General features: G+C 39.7%; 1 protein-coding gene across 1 annotated transcript in view; it reads left to right on the forward strand.

Moving 5' to 3' along the window:
* Positions 1–13,392, forward strand: part of Grm7 (glutamate metabotropic receptor 7) — a 567,359-nt gene that overhangs the window by 391,663 nt on the left and 162,304 nt on the right. Inside the window, exon 6 of the mRNA XM_042680057.1 lies at positions 8,622–8,822. Within this exon, the coding sequence (XP_042535991.1) occupies positions 8,622–8,822 (201 nt within the window). The remainder of the gene's footprint in view (positions 1–8,621; positions 8,823–13,392) is intronic.

Raw genomic sequence — 13,392 nt, forward strand, 5'->3', positions numbered from 1 at the left:
TATTTTTTATAAAAATGATTCCATTGCCATCAACTTTTGGCAATCTAAGGTGGAAAAAAACAATTGGTAAGCCCTTGGGTCATTTTGCTTTGTTGTTTGGCTTCTCTGTCAGCATTTCATGCAGTTGTTCTTCATGTTCACTTTTCTACCCAAGCAAAGGTAGAGGAGGGTGCAGTAGTGGTTCTCAAAGCCATCTATTCTTTCCTGTGGGACAGAGCCGTAATGGAACATTCAGTGAGGAGAGGTAAATGTCAACGAGACCTCTTGACTTAGATGAACTTGGAGATGGACTCAGGACACCACACAAAAGCTGAAAACGGGTTGGTTCCATATCTTAGCTATGGTAAATAATGCTGCAATAAACATAGTTGTGCTGGTAGCTTTAGTATGGTCTTGTTTGTGACCATTTGGGTAAATGCCCAAAAATGGGATTGCTGGGTCATAAGAGAGCTCTCTGTGGAATCTTTTGAGGAACCTCCATACTGCTTTCCAAAGTGGTTGAACAAGTTTACACTCCCACCAACAATGCAATAGGATGTCCTTAAGTAGATGAATGGATCAAGAAAATATTATATATATACATATATATAATATATATTATATATATAGGAATTCTATATTCCTATATTCTATATTCCATCAGAAAGAATGACATTGCCCCATTTTTAGGAAATGGAAAGACTTGGAAAAAATTATATTAAGTGAAGTAAGCCAGGCCCAAATAAACATAGGTCCCATGGTTTCTCTTATTTACAATAACTAGTATAAGTCTAGGACAAGCAGAAAAGGTCGAAAGCTATGTACATATGACCATATAAGACGATGTTAAGTGAAATGAACCCCAAGATAGGGACACAAGTGGGTTTTTTCTTTCTTACTATTGTTTTCAATGTATCTATAATGCACTATATGATTTTTTTTTGTTTCTTTGGTATGTTCCTCCCCCACGGTATAACCCCTGTTTTCACTGTATTTGATTCCAGTGCCCTGCATCTTATATATACATTTTTCTAATTTGGGGAGGGGAAGGGAAATAACAAAATGCTTAAATAGGGTTACAGGTTGACCCATTGTAACAATGAGATGAACAAGAATCTCTGTTGAAAATGAACTTTACAACTTCAGGTATGGAGAGGGGATGGGGGTGAGAGGAGGAGTTGGGGAGGCGGGAGGGAAGGGAGGGTAGGGGAAAAACACAGGAGGGGGTAACAATGCTTGATAGGAAATGTACTCATTACCTTACTCATGTAACTGTAACCCCCCTACACAGTATCTTTACAATATAAAATATCTATTTTTTTTAAAGCTGAAAACGGAAAAAACTAAAAAGGAAAACCTGTCACTCCCTTGCTTTCCATGTATGCAGGCACCATTTGATTCATGGTGTATAATGTACAATGAAGTAACAAAGACACAGGAAATAGGTGGAAAATTGAGACATGATAGTATAACCCAGGAAGGTCTTTGCAGGTTGATAAAACCATGAAATATGTATCACACCAGACATAGCCCCCAGAAAGTCTGCAATAAACACAGTGTCCAGACCTTGTGCTGCCAAGACCCATGGAGAACAGATTCCTCCCATTTCTTCCCATTTGATTCCCACTCATCCCCCTCTATAAATTAAGGAACCGCAGCACTACAGATTTTCTGACTTATCCCTGTCCTTCTGACTTTCCCACTAAGGATGATTTTGTGCAAGGCTATGGGACTCTAAATGTATAATATAGTCAGTATGAAAGATGGCACTGAAGTCAAAACTGTAAACACCAAAGCCTGTTTTACATTAATATTCATCTTCCAAAGGCAAATGCACACCCACGAGGTCTGACCCAATAGTTATTTCTTTATTTTAAAAAATGGAGGCAATTAGACCGGCATCTAAATCACACCTGCTGTGTAAGTATAGTATTTTCCAAACCTTGCACAATTTCCTAATATTCTAGGATATGACTTCCCACCACATCCTCAGCCCCTGAAGCCTTTTTTTACCCCAAATCTTGACAGTGTATTACAACTAAAATATGTCCCTATACACATTCATAAAAGCTGGGCCATGGTGGCACACACCTGTAATCCCAGCTAGTCTAGAGGCTGAGATCTGAGGATCATGGTTAGAAGTCAGCCCAGGCAGGAAAGGCTGTAAGACTCTTATCTACTATTACCAAGTGGAACTGTGTCTTAATTGGCAGAGCACTAGCTTTGAGCAGAAAAGCTAAGGAATAATGTTCAGGTCCTGAATTCAAATCTTGTTTCTGGCACACACACACACACACACACACACACACACTATATTTATTTTCACTTTAATTAGTCTCTGTCATTTACAATACATTCAAATATTAATTTTTCAGTTAATTATACACCTCATTACTGAAAATTTTAATGTCAAGAGATACCTTTTCTATTCAATAAGATAGATGCACTGGGACCCAAGGTTTAAAAGCAACAGCAAGCATCTTGTCCACTCAGCAACCATGCAAATATGTTATGAAGATGCTGTTGGCACTAAGCATGCATAGCTCAGGAGAGTGCTTTCCAAAGCAAACACCTTCCACTGCCATTCGGAAGTAAAATAATGATTACAATTCTTCATTCCCTTAGAAACATCTGGTCAGCTATGGACCAGTGGTTCAAGTGTTTTGCACTCTTCTGGTATCTCTGCTTCAGTGTTCAGGAACAATGGCTGTTTGGTTTCCATGCTGCCCCCACCCATCTCTTTATTTTATTTAAAAAAATTTACTGCCAGGTTATGGTTACATAAGTAAGGTAGTAAGTACCTGGAGATGCAGGTGTGGCCCAAGTAGTAGAGCACCAGTCTTGAGAGAAAAAGCCAAGCAAGAGCACCAGATCCAAAGTTCAAGCCCCAGTACCAGTGTAAAAACCAATTCAGAGTGTCTATGTTAATAGTATCATGTCCTTATTTCCTTTATTTCCTGTGCCTTTTTTCCCTCTGGTTTGCCTGCATTATGTCTTTTAATTAACTGAAGAAGATTCTCTGAGAATGCAGCATGTGAGTGGACACAGGAAACAGGTCTTCCAAATATAAACCCTTCCCACAGATGAAACATTAGGAATTCTGACAGCGAATGCATGGATGGATTATGTACTGCAGCTGGCGCTGTGTTCCACAGAAGGTTAGGAGAGTGTGCACTCTGAAGATAAATATTAGACTCTGGGTAAAAGTGACAGTGGAACAGAAAATTGGGAGAGGTGAGAAGGTGAGCGGCGTCTAGGCTGGGGAAGTAAAACATAATTCTTTGGAGTGCTCATTTTCCTCAAAACCTCAGACTTTCTCAGGGGAAAGGAACTGAAGAGGATGGAATCATGAATAAAATCTCATATCATCAGACAGATTGGAAGGATGACTCATTAACTGAGAATTCATTGAAAAGTCTTCTTTAAACATCTGAATTCCAGCTGTGCTGTTAAAAATACTTCACATTCGATTTGTGTATGTCTATATAAGTGTATCTGTGCCGTGCATGTGTTCTTTGTATGCGGTGTGCTTCATATTTGTCTTTTAGAAAGTGGTAAAGTTGGAGTCTGAGTAAGAAGTGGTGATCATGTAAATCTATAAAATATTGAGTATCGAGTTTTAAGTAGTGCTTAAGCCAGTTAGTAGATCACAAAATAATAAACATAGATAGAATGATTTTATTCTGGCTTGGGTAACAGACAGCTCAGGTGTTGCTACCACAGACGCTGTTGTCACAGATACGCTGTGTAATTTTACAAAATCACCAGCATAATTGCAGAGTGTGGGAATGAGGCTGGGAGGTTTGGGTACAATTGGCGAGCAAGTTGACGTTCTCAGAAGTTTCCCAGGAGACCCTGACTGGCTAGGCTGGCATCTGCAGATGTCTCTGCTGTGACAGCCCCTGGGGGAAACCGTGGCTTTGTGAAAGCAGGATTAACTCCCAGGAACTCTGGGGAGATGCAAAAAATCCATGCTGTTGGTGGCCACCAGTATCTGCCCATAGTCAGATTTGTTAGGAGAGTGGCCATTGACTCTGGAACTGGCAAATACTTGTGTCTGCCACACTGGGACCATGAGGCCTCATTGCATCTTAGCCATTCTTGGTAAATGAACTTGCCACTTGTGATTTTCTTCATGTAAGGTGACAGTTTCTTAAGTTCTGTGAAGTTGACGATTTAAGTCCCATCTTGTCTAACTATGCTAATGTATCTGATGACTCTCCAAGAGACAGGCAGAAAGACTGCAGTGTTTCTCAAGTAATAAAGTATTTTTATTATTGGAAACAGCTCAATTATCTTACAAAACGTTCTTTGTGAAATGAATGTCTTTATTGATACAGTTTAGAACCTGCTGTCCTGAATTATTAGACTGAATTCATTTTATAGTATAAATTTTATAGTGGTCATAATACCTCCAATATTGTCTCTCTTTTTTTTTTTTTGCAGTGCTATAAAAGGAAACTTCTGTAGAATGTCATGTCACAAAATTAATATCAAACATGAGTGGTCTTATAAAGTAAGTGAAATGGTAATGTTAGACTAGTAAACAGCAAAGTATAGTCAAAGGTAATGCTAAGGTCTACTTAGTGAACTTGCTGTAAGGTTTGTTTAATCTTGCTTTGTGTCCATAATTCCTTTAATAGAAAGCTATAATGTAATAAAATAAACAGGCCCAACAAAACCAGGAATAGCTTTTATATTCACAAAGAAAATCAATGGGAAGATACACAGAAAAAAAATATAGAATAGCAAAAGGAAATAGAACAGTACAGCTGAACTATACGACACTTAAAAACTTAAAATCCTCCTGTAGGATGCAAAAGCAGACCGTAGACTGTGGGGGGTGGGGGGGAAATGGATAAAAGACTGACCTACATGAAGATTTTTATCTTACGTAAACTTACGATAGAAACAAAACAGATTTAATGAATGTACAACTAAATTGTTTGGCCATTTTTCATCCTTAGCTAGATGCTTGCAAATAAAGCTCATTTCAGAAAAAAAATCAAGAATTCCTAAAATATGTAATTATGTGGATAAATAGAATCTTTACTAGATATTTAAGTTATCAAGCCTTTATAATTGACACATTGGTGTTAGCCCATGAAGAAAAAAATTGAATAAACACTTTAATAATATGGAATTTATATGGATTCAAATTCATATGGTATTATATCTAATAAAAAGACAGAAACTAAATTCAGAGAAGTAGAAGTATACTATATATTACAAATTCAATATGCTGTGGTTATAATTAGGATGGCTTTAGGGATATAGGTAATTCTGAATTATTCTTCAAGCTACAGGTAAATTTCACTGCCAGTGGATGAAATATTGAGTCTAAAAGCTAACATTATGCAATTCTGTAAGAAAACATCAAAGAATCTAATACTCTTGGAGTGGGGTCATCTGTCGAGTGTGTGTGTGTGTGTGTGTGTGTGTGTGTGTGTGTGTGTGTGTGTGTGTGTGTGTGTGTGGTCTGTGTGTCAATTCTCAGGGCTACCTATTTTCTCTCACCTTTCAAGGCTGACACACCTGAGCTGTGTCTCCATCTCTGGCTTTTTTCCTAGCTAATTGGAGATAGGATTCTCGTAGACTTTCTATGCAGGCTAACTTTGAACTAAATTCCTCAGGTCTCAGCCTCCTGAGTAGTTAGGATTACAGATATGAACCACTGGTTGCCTAGCCCAAATGAACAGGGCATATTTTTTTCTAATGATGACTCAGACTCCAGAAGATGTAAGAGAACAATAAATTTGTTAGAGAGCAATTTATGTAAAACAATTTCCAAAATTTTTCCAAAATTTCATTTTGGAAAAAAAGAGATTGCTTGAAGAAAGTGAAGAAAAATGACAAACCAGGAGGGAAGTGTTTCCAATTTTAATTTCAAAGAATTTATCTAATAAATAGTTTTTAAAATAGAGAAGTTGAACATTTTATAACAGTTGACTAGATTATCAATACTTCACCAAAAAGGAAAGCAATTTACACCTTTCCACACACAACTACATCCAGCCCCCACCCGAGAAAATGCAAATAACAGTGCAAAGCAGCAACATTTCTCCCAAATCTGATGAATGCAAAGCAAATTTAACAGTAAATTCTATTAGAGAAATTGTAGGGAAATTAATATTCGTACCAATTGCAGCTCTAGGACTGCAAAATGGTGCAACCCTGAGCACATTAGAAGGGGGCAGTTACTAAGGTAGAGCGGAAGTACAGATGAATTTACCCTTTAACAAAATACTCTCACTTTCAGAATCTATCTCCAAAATGTGCAAACAAACAAAAGAAACACTGAAAAAGTAACACCCTCATGGTGCATTTTAGATTACTTGTTACATGTGGCTGTTACACTGTTTGCATGGTATAGAATAAAGCAAATAAACAGTCATGATACTATCGTAAAGCAGTGGCATTTTATTGAGCATGATAGTATATACCTGTAATCCTGTAAACTCTCAGGAAACTGAGGCAGTAGGATCTCAATTCCAGACCAGCTGGGGCTATTAGACAGGGAGACCCTCTCTCAGAATGAATAAGAGAAATAAATAGCATAAGACAAAGCAACGGTTAAAGAACAGTACTATTCTTTAAAGGGAAAAGTAGGTAAACATGGTGATTAAGGACTTAAATTTGACTTGAAAGTAGCAATGAGTGTAGCATGAATCCTTCCAGAGCCATAGAGCTCCAGCTCCAGTGAGCATACATTTGATTGGTATTTAACTGATTCACGTCTGGAACACCGAACATCTGGAATGTAGGATATTAATGTCTGTTCTCCAAGGGAAAAGCTCAAGCATCAGTAAATGTGGTGAACTATGGGTTTCTCTGGTGGAGATTACAGTTTACGTTGCAATGTGAAATGTTCTGAACAAAGAGCCTTGTGTACAGGAGCCTACAGATGGTTTTAACACAGTGGGCATGAAGGACCATGTGTGTATTTTCAGAGTGTGGGGTTGGGGTAGTGGAATTACTACTGCTGCTTTGCCTGTTACGAATGTGGCTCTCTAAAACAATCTGAGGAAATACCACTGTACAAGAGAAATGCAATCTGTGGGTAATTATTCTTTATGGGGGACAAAGGGTCAAAGAAGAATCTTACGTAATGAATGCATGGTTGAACTCAAGGGTTGTGTAGTTATCCGAGAGATGACAAGTCTCGTGTCCAGTACTGAAGATACAAGGGAAATAAGAGAAAACTGGGAACACGGTGAAAGGGCATGAAAATTCAGCTCTGTCTCCTCATTCATGTTGTATCGGAGATTTGAAATCTGGGAGATTGAGGAACTGAATGGAGAAAGCACTGGGGTTGGGTCATAGAGAAAGAATTACGTGGTGACATATCAAAGCAAAGAGGAAGGGCATTTTAACAAAACCAAGCAAAAAACAAAAACCAAAACATGGTCCAAGATAAATAAATGAACAAAAAAACAAAACCAAAAAACCCAAAGTCAAGGAATTGAGAATCATGTGGCCTCTGGGGTCTGATACAGCCAAGCTCTCATTGCTGTTCTCTCTATAAATGTTTTACTCTTTCGATAAGACTCAGTTTCCCCACGAGGAAAACGAGAATAAACAATATGGAGACTCACAAAAGGAAAGGTGAAAATTGAAGTACATGTGTATGTAGTGTTTTCAACCCACTGTGGGCTCTTGGTGTAAGCTGTTGCCATTATGAAGCAGATGGGCACAAAAACTAGTGTCTGTCCGTGTCAGGGGAAGGGATCCGGGCCTTATTGTGTAAGTAAGTGGGGAGCCGCTGAAGGAACATGAGTGTGGGAGATGGGGTGCTAGGCTGTGCAGCTCGCAAAGATGAGCGTAGAAGAAGGAATTGTTATTGGATCTGGCATTGTGTCTTGACAGAAGATGAAGACATCGTGTATAGGGCATGAGTAGAGCATCCCAAACTGTTCAGTGTTTCAGAGTGAGAATTGACAGGACTTGGCTATTTACTCGAATGTGTGTGTGTGTGTGTGTGTGTGTGAGAGAGAGAGAGAGAGAGAGAGAGAGAGAGAATAAGAGTAAGTAGTAAATAAGAGACAGATAGAGATAGAAATAGGGAGAAAGACAAAGAGGAGGAAGAGACAAAGAATAAGAGTAAGAGAAAGAGCCAAAGAATAAGCGTAGGAGTAAGAAGAGTTAGAAGGGACTCCAGGGACTGAGACTCTACCATGAAGACAGGTGAAGACTAGAAAACAAACAGTCATGAGTCAGGTCTGGAATGTCATGTGACACCTACCATTTTCCTGTTGGTCTTTCTAACACACACAAGCTTTGAGGATGTGAATGTGGCAGTTCAAGGTCCAGACCACCCCCACCCACCCACCCAAATACCCAGATCCTACAGAAAAGCAATGTTTGGAGTTACTACAAAAGCTGTCGCTGTGGTCTTGGGAAGGACATTTTTCAGTGCATATCTAGTCAGAAGGGTTCCTGCCATGTGCTCCAAACTAAAACACTACAAACAAAACACTTTCACAGGAGAAACATCCTAAAGCCCTGCAGCTTGTGAGCTCATCTTCCCAGAGGCTCGCTTTTCTTTATGCATGATTGAAAGGAGGTGGGGATTCAGGCCTTCTCCTCAAACACCAATCTGTCTATGTGTGTATGTGTGTGTGTTTCTGGTTTTTCGTGTGCAGGGCAGGAGAGAATTGGCAAAGATTCCAACTATGAGCAGGAGGGGAAAGTTCAGTTCGTGATCGACGCCGTGTACGCCATGGCCCACGCCCTTCACCACATGAACAAGGACCTCTGTGCTGATTATCGGGGCTTGTGCCCGGAGATGGAGCACGCCGGGGGTAAGAAGCTGTTGAAGTATATCCGCAACGTGAACTTCAATGGTGAGTCTCCCAACGTCTTGCGCTCTGTGGACAAACTGACAGTGTTAAGTCAGACTATTTGGAGTCCATTTCTTTTTGGTCTTAGAGAATCTGTTAATACGTCAAGCCAGTTTTTCTAGAAGCAAATAGGCATCCACTTCTTTTAAGCCCAAATTTTCACTAAGTTATATACGCTTTGTCATTCTGGTGGTTGTGTTCCATCCTCCAGAGATGTGTGACCATCCTTACGTATTTGGGGTAAGAATGATCCTGACAATTCTCTCCTGATTTCTTCTTGCACACCATAATTATAGACCGCTGGTGGTTCAGGGGTTGTCTCATTGCTAGGAACGAGCAAAGTACACCTGTCATTCTAGCCATCGAGAGGCTGAGACCTGGTAAAAGGCAGGCTTAAGGCCAGCCATGTCTATGTACTGAATTCAAAGCTACTCTTGGTTGTTCAGTGAGATCTTAACTCACATAGTCTCAGTAGACTGTCTTGTCCATAAATAAGGAGACAGAGGTTCTGAGCTTTAGAGCAGGCACAGGGCTGATATATACACATATATGACATGATCACTATATGCCAATACTTACTGAATCTTTAGAACATCATGGTGCCCTGCACATTATGATTTTCTCCCATTTCTAGAGCTAGGGAAACTAAGCCACAGAGAAATGAACAAACACCTTGTCCTGAGCCATACAGCTTGGGTAGAAGGTAAGAAGACAAGAAGATCCTTTCCTGTTACTCTATTTTTTATGAGTCTGGCGTCTTCAATTTGCATCACTTTTTATTACCACAAATTTAATTGTACAAAGGCGTTCCTTTGTGATATTTGTATATAACTGCATGTACTGTTCTCTGATCGAATCACTCCATTTTCCTCTTTCTTAATACCCTCTCCTTCCCCCTCCTTTGCAATAGGTTTTACTGAGTTTGATTATGTTGGTGTGTGTGTGTGTGTGTGTGTGTATGTGTGTGTGTGTGTGTGTGTGTATAAGGACTTCTGTCATTTTCATCTCCCATCCCTGGCTGTTCCCTCTTCTTTTCTCCACCCTCCTTCCCCTCCTTCCTAAACATTCATCTTTAAGTGACAGGGAGGAAGACTCTTCTCCTCAGTACTGAGGGCCGTGCTTAGTTAGATCAGAACTCCTGTGAGGCACACAGGCCCAGTCAGCCATTCTCTCTTGGACGTCCTGCTTGGTAGTCCACATCGGCTTTCTCTGAGGACTCTTTTTCTTTAGTGGGGAGACCTTTGGTTCCTGGGGTGTTTCAGCACTCATCAATGGTAGGACTCAAATTTTATACAACCAAGAATGTTTTCCCCATTTAGTCAGAGGATTCCATAAGTGGATAAAGCTTAGAGCATAATAAAAGACCTGCAAAAGTCATTCTGTTTCCTCATTTTACAGAAAGAAGAGGAAATAGAAATAAAATTTGCCCTAGGCCTCACTACTTACAAATGTCAGAGAAAGATGTGTAACTCAGGCCTCTCTCCTGTTCACTGTAAGAAGTTAGTCCTCCTTTCGCATGTTTTAGGATGATTTCTGATTCTTTTTTTTTCTTTGTCTCAATAAGCTTGATTGTAGTCCTCAGTTACATTAGTAAGAAATTCCATTTAGTTCTAGGAGCTTTCTCCACATCAGTAGAATACAATTTAATAACTCTGACCTTCACATTGACTTGAAGCATCAATTTAAGAAATGATAATAGAAAGTCCTAAAAGCATTACCACAACGTCACCAAGTATTTAACTACCTCTTATGAATGGAGCGGGGAAATGGCCCATTTACTCTCCATCAGTCGCAGGCCACCTTTTCCTGCATCTCAAATGAATGCGAAAAATCTCTAGCCTAAATTGGCTCTACTTATCTCTCTTTTAGCTCGTCTGGCCAGATGGCAACACTTCCAAATGTAACTTGATCAGATTCAGTGTCTTGGCTAAGATCTAAAATAAGTACAATGGAATGTGTTTTATGTAAAAGTGTTCCCATACCTAGATCTACTGATTTCCAGAAAAGAAATGGAGGGGAGGCTTATGTTGCCAGGACAGAGCAGCTCCCAGTTCCCTCTGCAAGAGAGAATGTCAGCTTTCCATCTTAGAGAGGTGACTTCCAGGCTCCCTCCTTCTAAGTCTATGTGAACCTAGGACTCCTTTGGAAGTGATGTTATTCAGTTACTAAAGCATAAAAGGCAGGGGTCCCAGGCCCCAGCCAAGAATCTTCCTGAAAACCCCAAGCAACTCAGCCATGTGTCCTCCTGGCTGATGGGGCTCATGTGGTAGCACCAGAGAGGCTCTCTCCTCCGCTGCCCAACCAAACTGTGAGCATCCCGTCCTTCTTGTTACAGCACTGAGATTTAGGAATCTTGTTGAACACGTATGGATGCTGCAAGTCTAGATGCTGTGCATGCTATGTCAGACAAGCTGCCGATTTCTGTCATCAGAGCAATCTACGTCCCAAGCCTTCTGTGTTTAGAAGGAAAGCTCTTTCATTCCCATCTTCCCATCTGGGAGAGATTGCAGACTTACGTGCTGCCCATCCCCTGCTCCGGCTACCAAATAACCAAGTGTCCCCATCTTTTCTATCTTAATACGTCTACATTCTGCTCTTAATAATACCTTTTGTAAGTCTCTTGGGGAAATCCTCTCCTGTTTCTCTACTTTTTTTTTTTTTTTACAATTTTTGGCCTTGATCTTTTTTTAAAAAAATTTTTTTGGACATAGATTTTATCGAACACAAGGCTTCCTTTCTCCTTTTCAAGAATTGCAGGGATGCTCTTAAAAAGGGAGTTGTAGGGGAGGAAACAAAAACCTGGAAATAATAAGCCAGTTGCAATACAGATCCATTGAGGTCAAAGCCATACAATAAGCTATGAGAACTCATCACTTAAATAAAGTATTCAGCTCTACATCTTTCATATTTTTTATCATGAACTTTAATGAGAATGGAAAGGGCATGACAAGAATCATTTCTCTCCCAAAGCCTGTAAGAAAGGAGAGAGATTGTGTGATGGGTCTATTCTGATGAATATTTAGCTCGTGCGGGTGAGAGAGATCTTTTGGAGCCCCAGGCCTCCAAGAATACTTTTTCCTCTTCTCTCAAAGATTATGAAAAGTTTGAATCGTTACTTAATGAATAGAAGCCATAGAATTCATAGCAAAGCACAACACGAATTCCAGTATGCAACGTGTAGGAGAAGAAAAGTCACTGAATATTAATGTCCTCCCTGCTCACGATCAGGATTCCTGTTTCTTGCTAATGACCTGCGGAGTCCACATTTCCTTTCGTAGACTCAGAAAGTTTGCTAACAGCAGAAAGCCAGTCCTGGAAGCTTTCTGTTGCTATCCATGTCGCTTTTGTTGCTGTTTGTTTTCTCCATGCACTGAGAAGGTATGTACTGATTCACCCACACAGAGGGCTTAAGACCTCTGTGGTGATGGCGTGGGTGCTTTCGGGGTCCATGGGGATGTAGTCTCTCATTAACATGGAGAAAATGAAACGGTGACTTTGGCCACATGCAGGTCTAGCCATAGACCCAACATAGCATTCCCAGGTGATTAACTCCCACTCCCAACATGAGCTGTGGGCTCCGTGTTGAAAAACACAGTCTTTCTACCAATGGGCAAATCTGCATTAGATACGAGATTGGTGGACTGACCAAGATGTGAGATCAGATGACTGAAGGCTTGTACACTGCCTGGGTAAACATTAACCAACTAACAAACAACAACCTTTTATCATAGCCCTTTTGTTCAGCTCAAATGTAAGAGTCATTACAATCTAATTAAGCATTCACGAAGCAAGAAGTGCAGAACTGTACCTATCATACACTCCATTCCAAGCAATCGTAACTCCAGCCCTCTCAGAAAGGTAGTGATGAGTGGCAGGTCATAGAATGAGGCTGAGTAACTTGCTAAGTTAGCTGGTAACCTGGTATTTACACCCATTCTAGAAGATTCCAAACCCATGGCTAAGCATTATTGTTGTCTCAGTGCTTGAGCGACTGGGACACGTGGACCTCTGTATGCTTTGTCACCTGTGCAGTAGATACACCTGTGGCTCCTTCCACCTCCCATTCACCTGCACTTCCCAGACTATTCTATGATTCTTTTGTCACTGTTGCTCAGACTAAGGCACACAGATGGCTTCTGGTCTTTGTGTATGATTTGGTAATTGTTCTTTCTTCTAATCAAAACATTTATATATGTATTTTATATATATACATATATTTGTGTATATATATGTACTCTGTAAATGTAGTTATCTTTAACATTAACTTTGATGCTTAATTGTATCAAAATAATTGGGTTACACTTTAAGATGGACATTACAAGAAGGATTAAGAAATAAAAGTGTTTATTGAGCATCTTTCTGACACTGATAAGCATTTTACACTGACTACCCTATAAAGCAATGTAGAAATAATCAGCCCAAAAGACTTCTAAACATAATCATCAGAGAAATACACATCTAGATAAACCTTTTTTTAAATTTTTTTGCTTATTTGCTTGGTTATTTTTAATTACATACCCTTTAAAAATAATTTCATAGTTTTGAAAAATGGTTCTTTAGTTGCCACAGTTTA

The sequence above is a fragment of the Dipodomys spectabilis genome, unplaced genomic scaffold, assembly GCF_019054845.1.
Source record: "Dipodomys spectabilis isolate Male_0828 unplaced genomic scaffold, ASM1905484v1 ptg000054l, whole genome shotgun sequence".
Lineage (NCBI taxonomy): Eukaryota > Metazoa > Chordata > Mammalia > Rodentia > Heteromyidae > Dipodomys > Dipodomys spectabilis.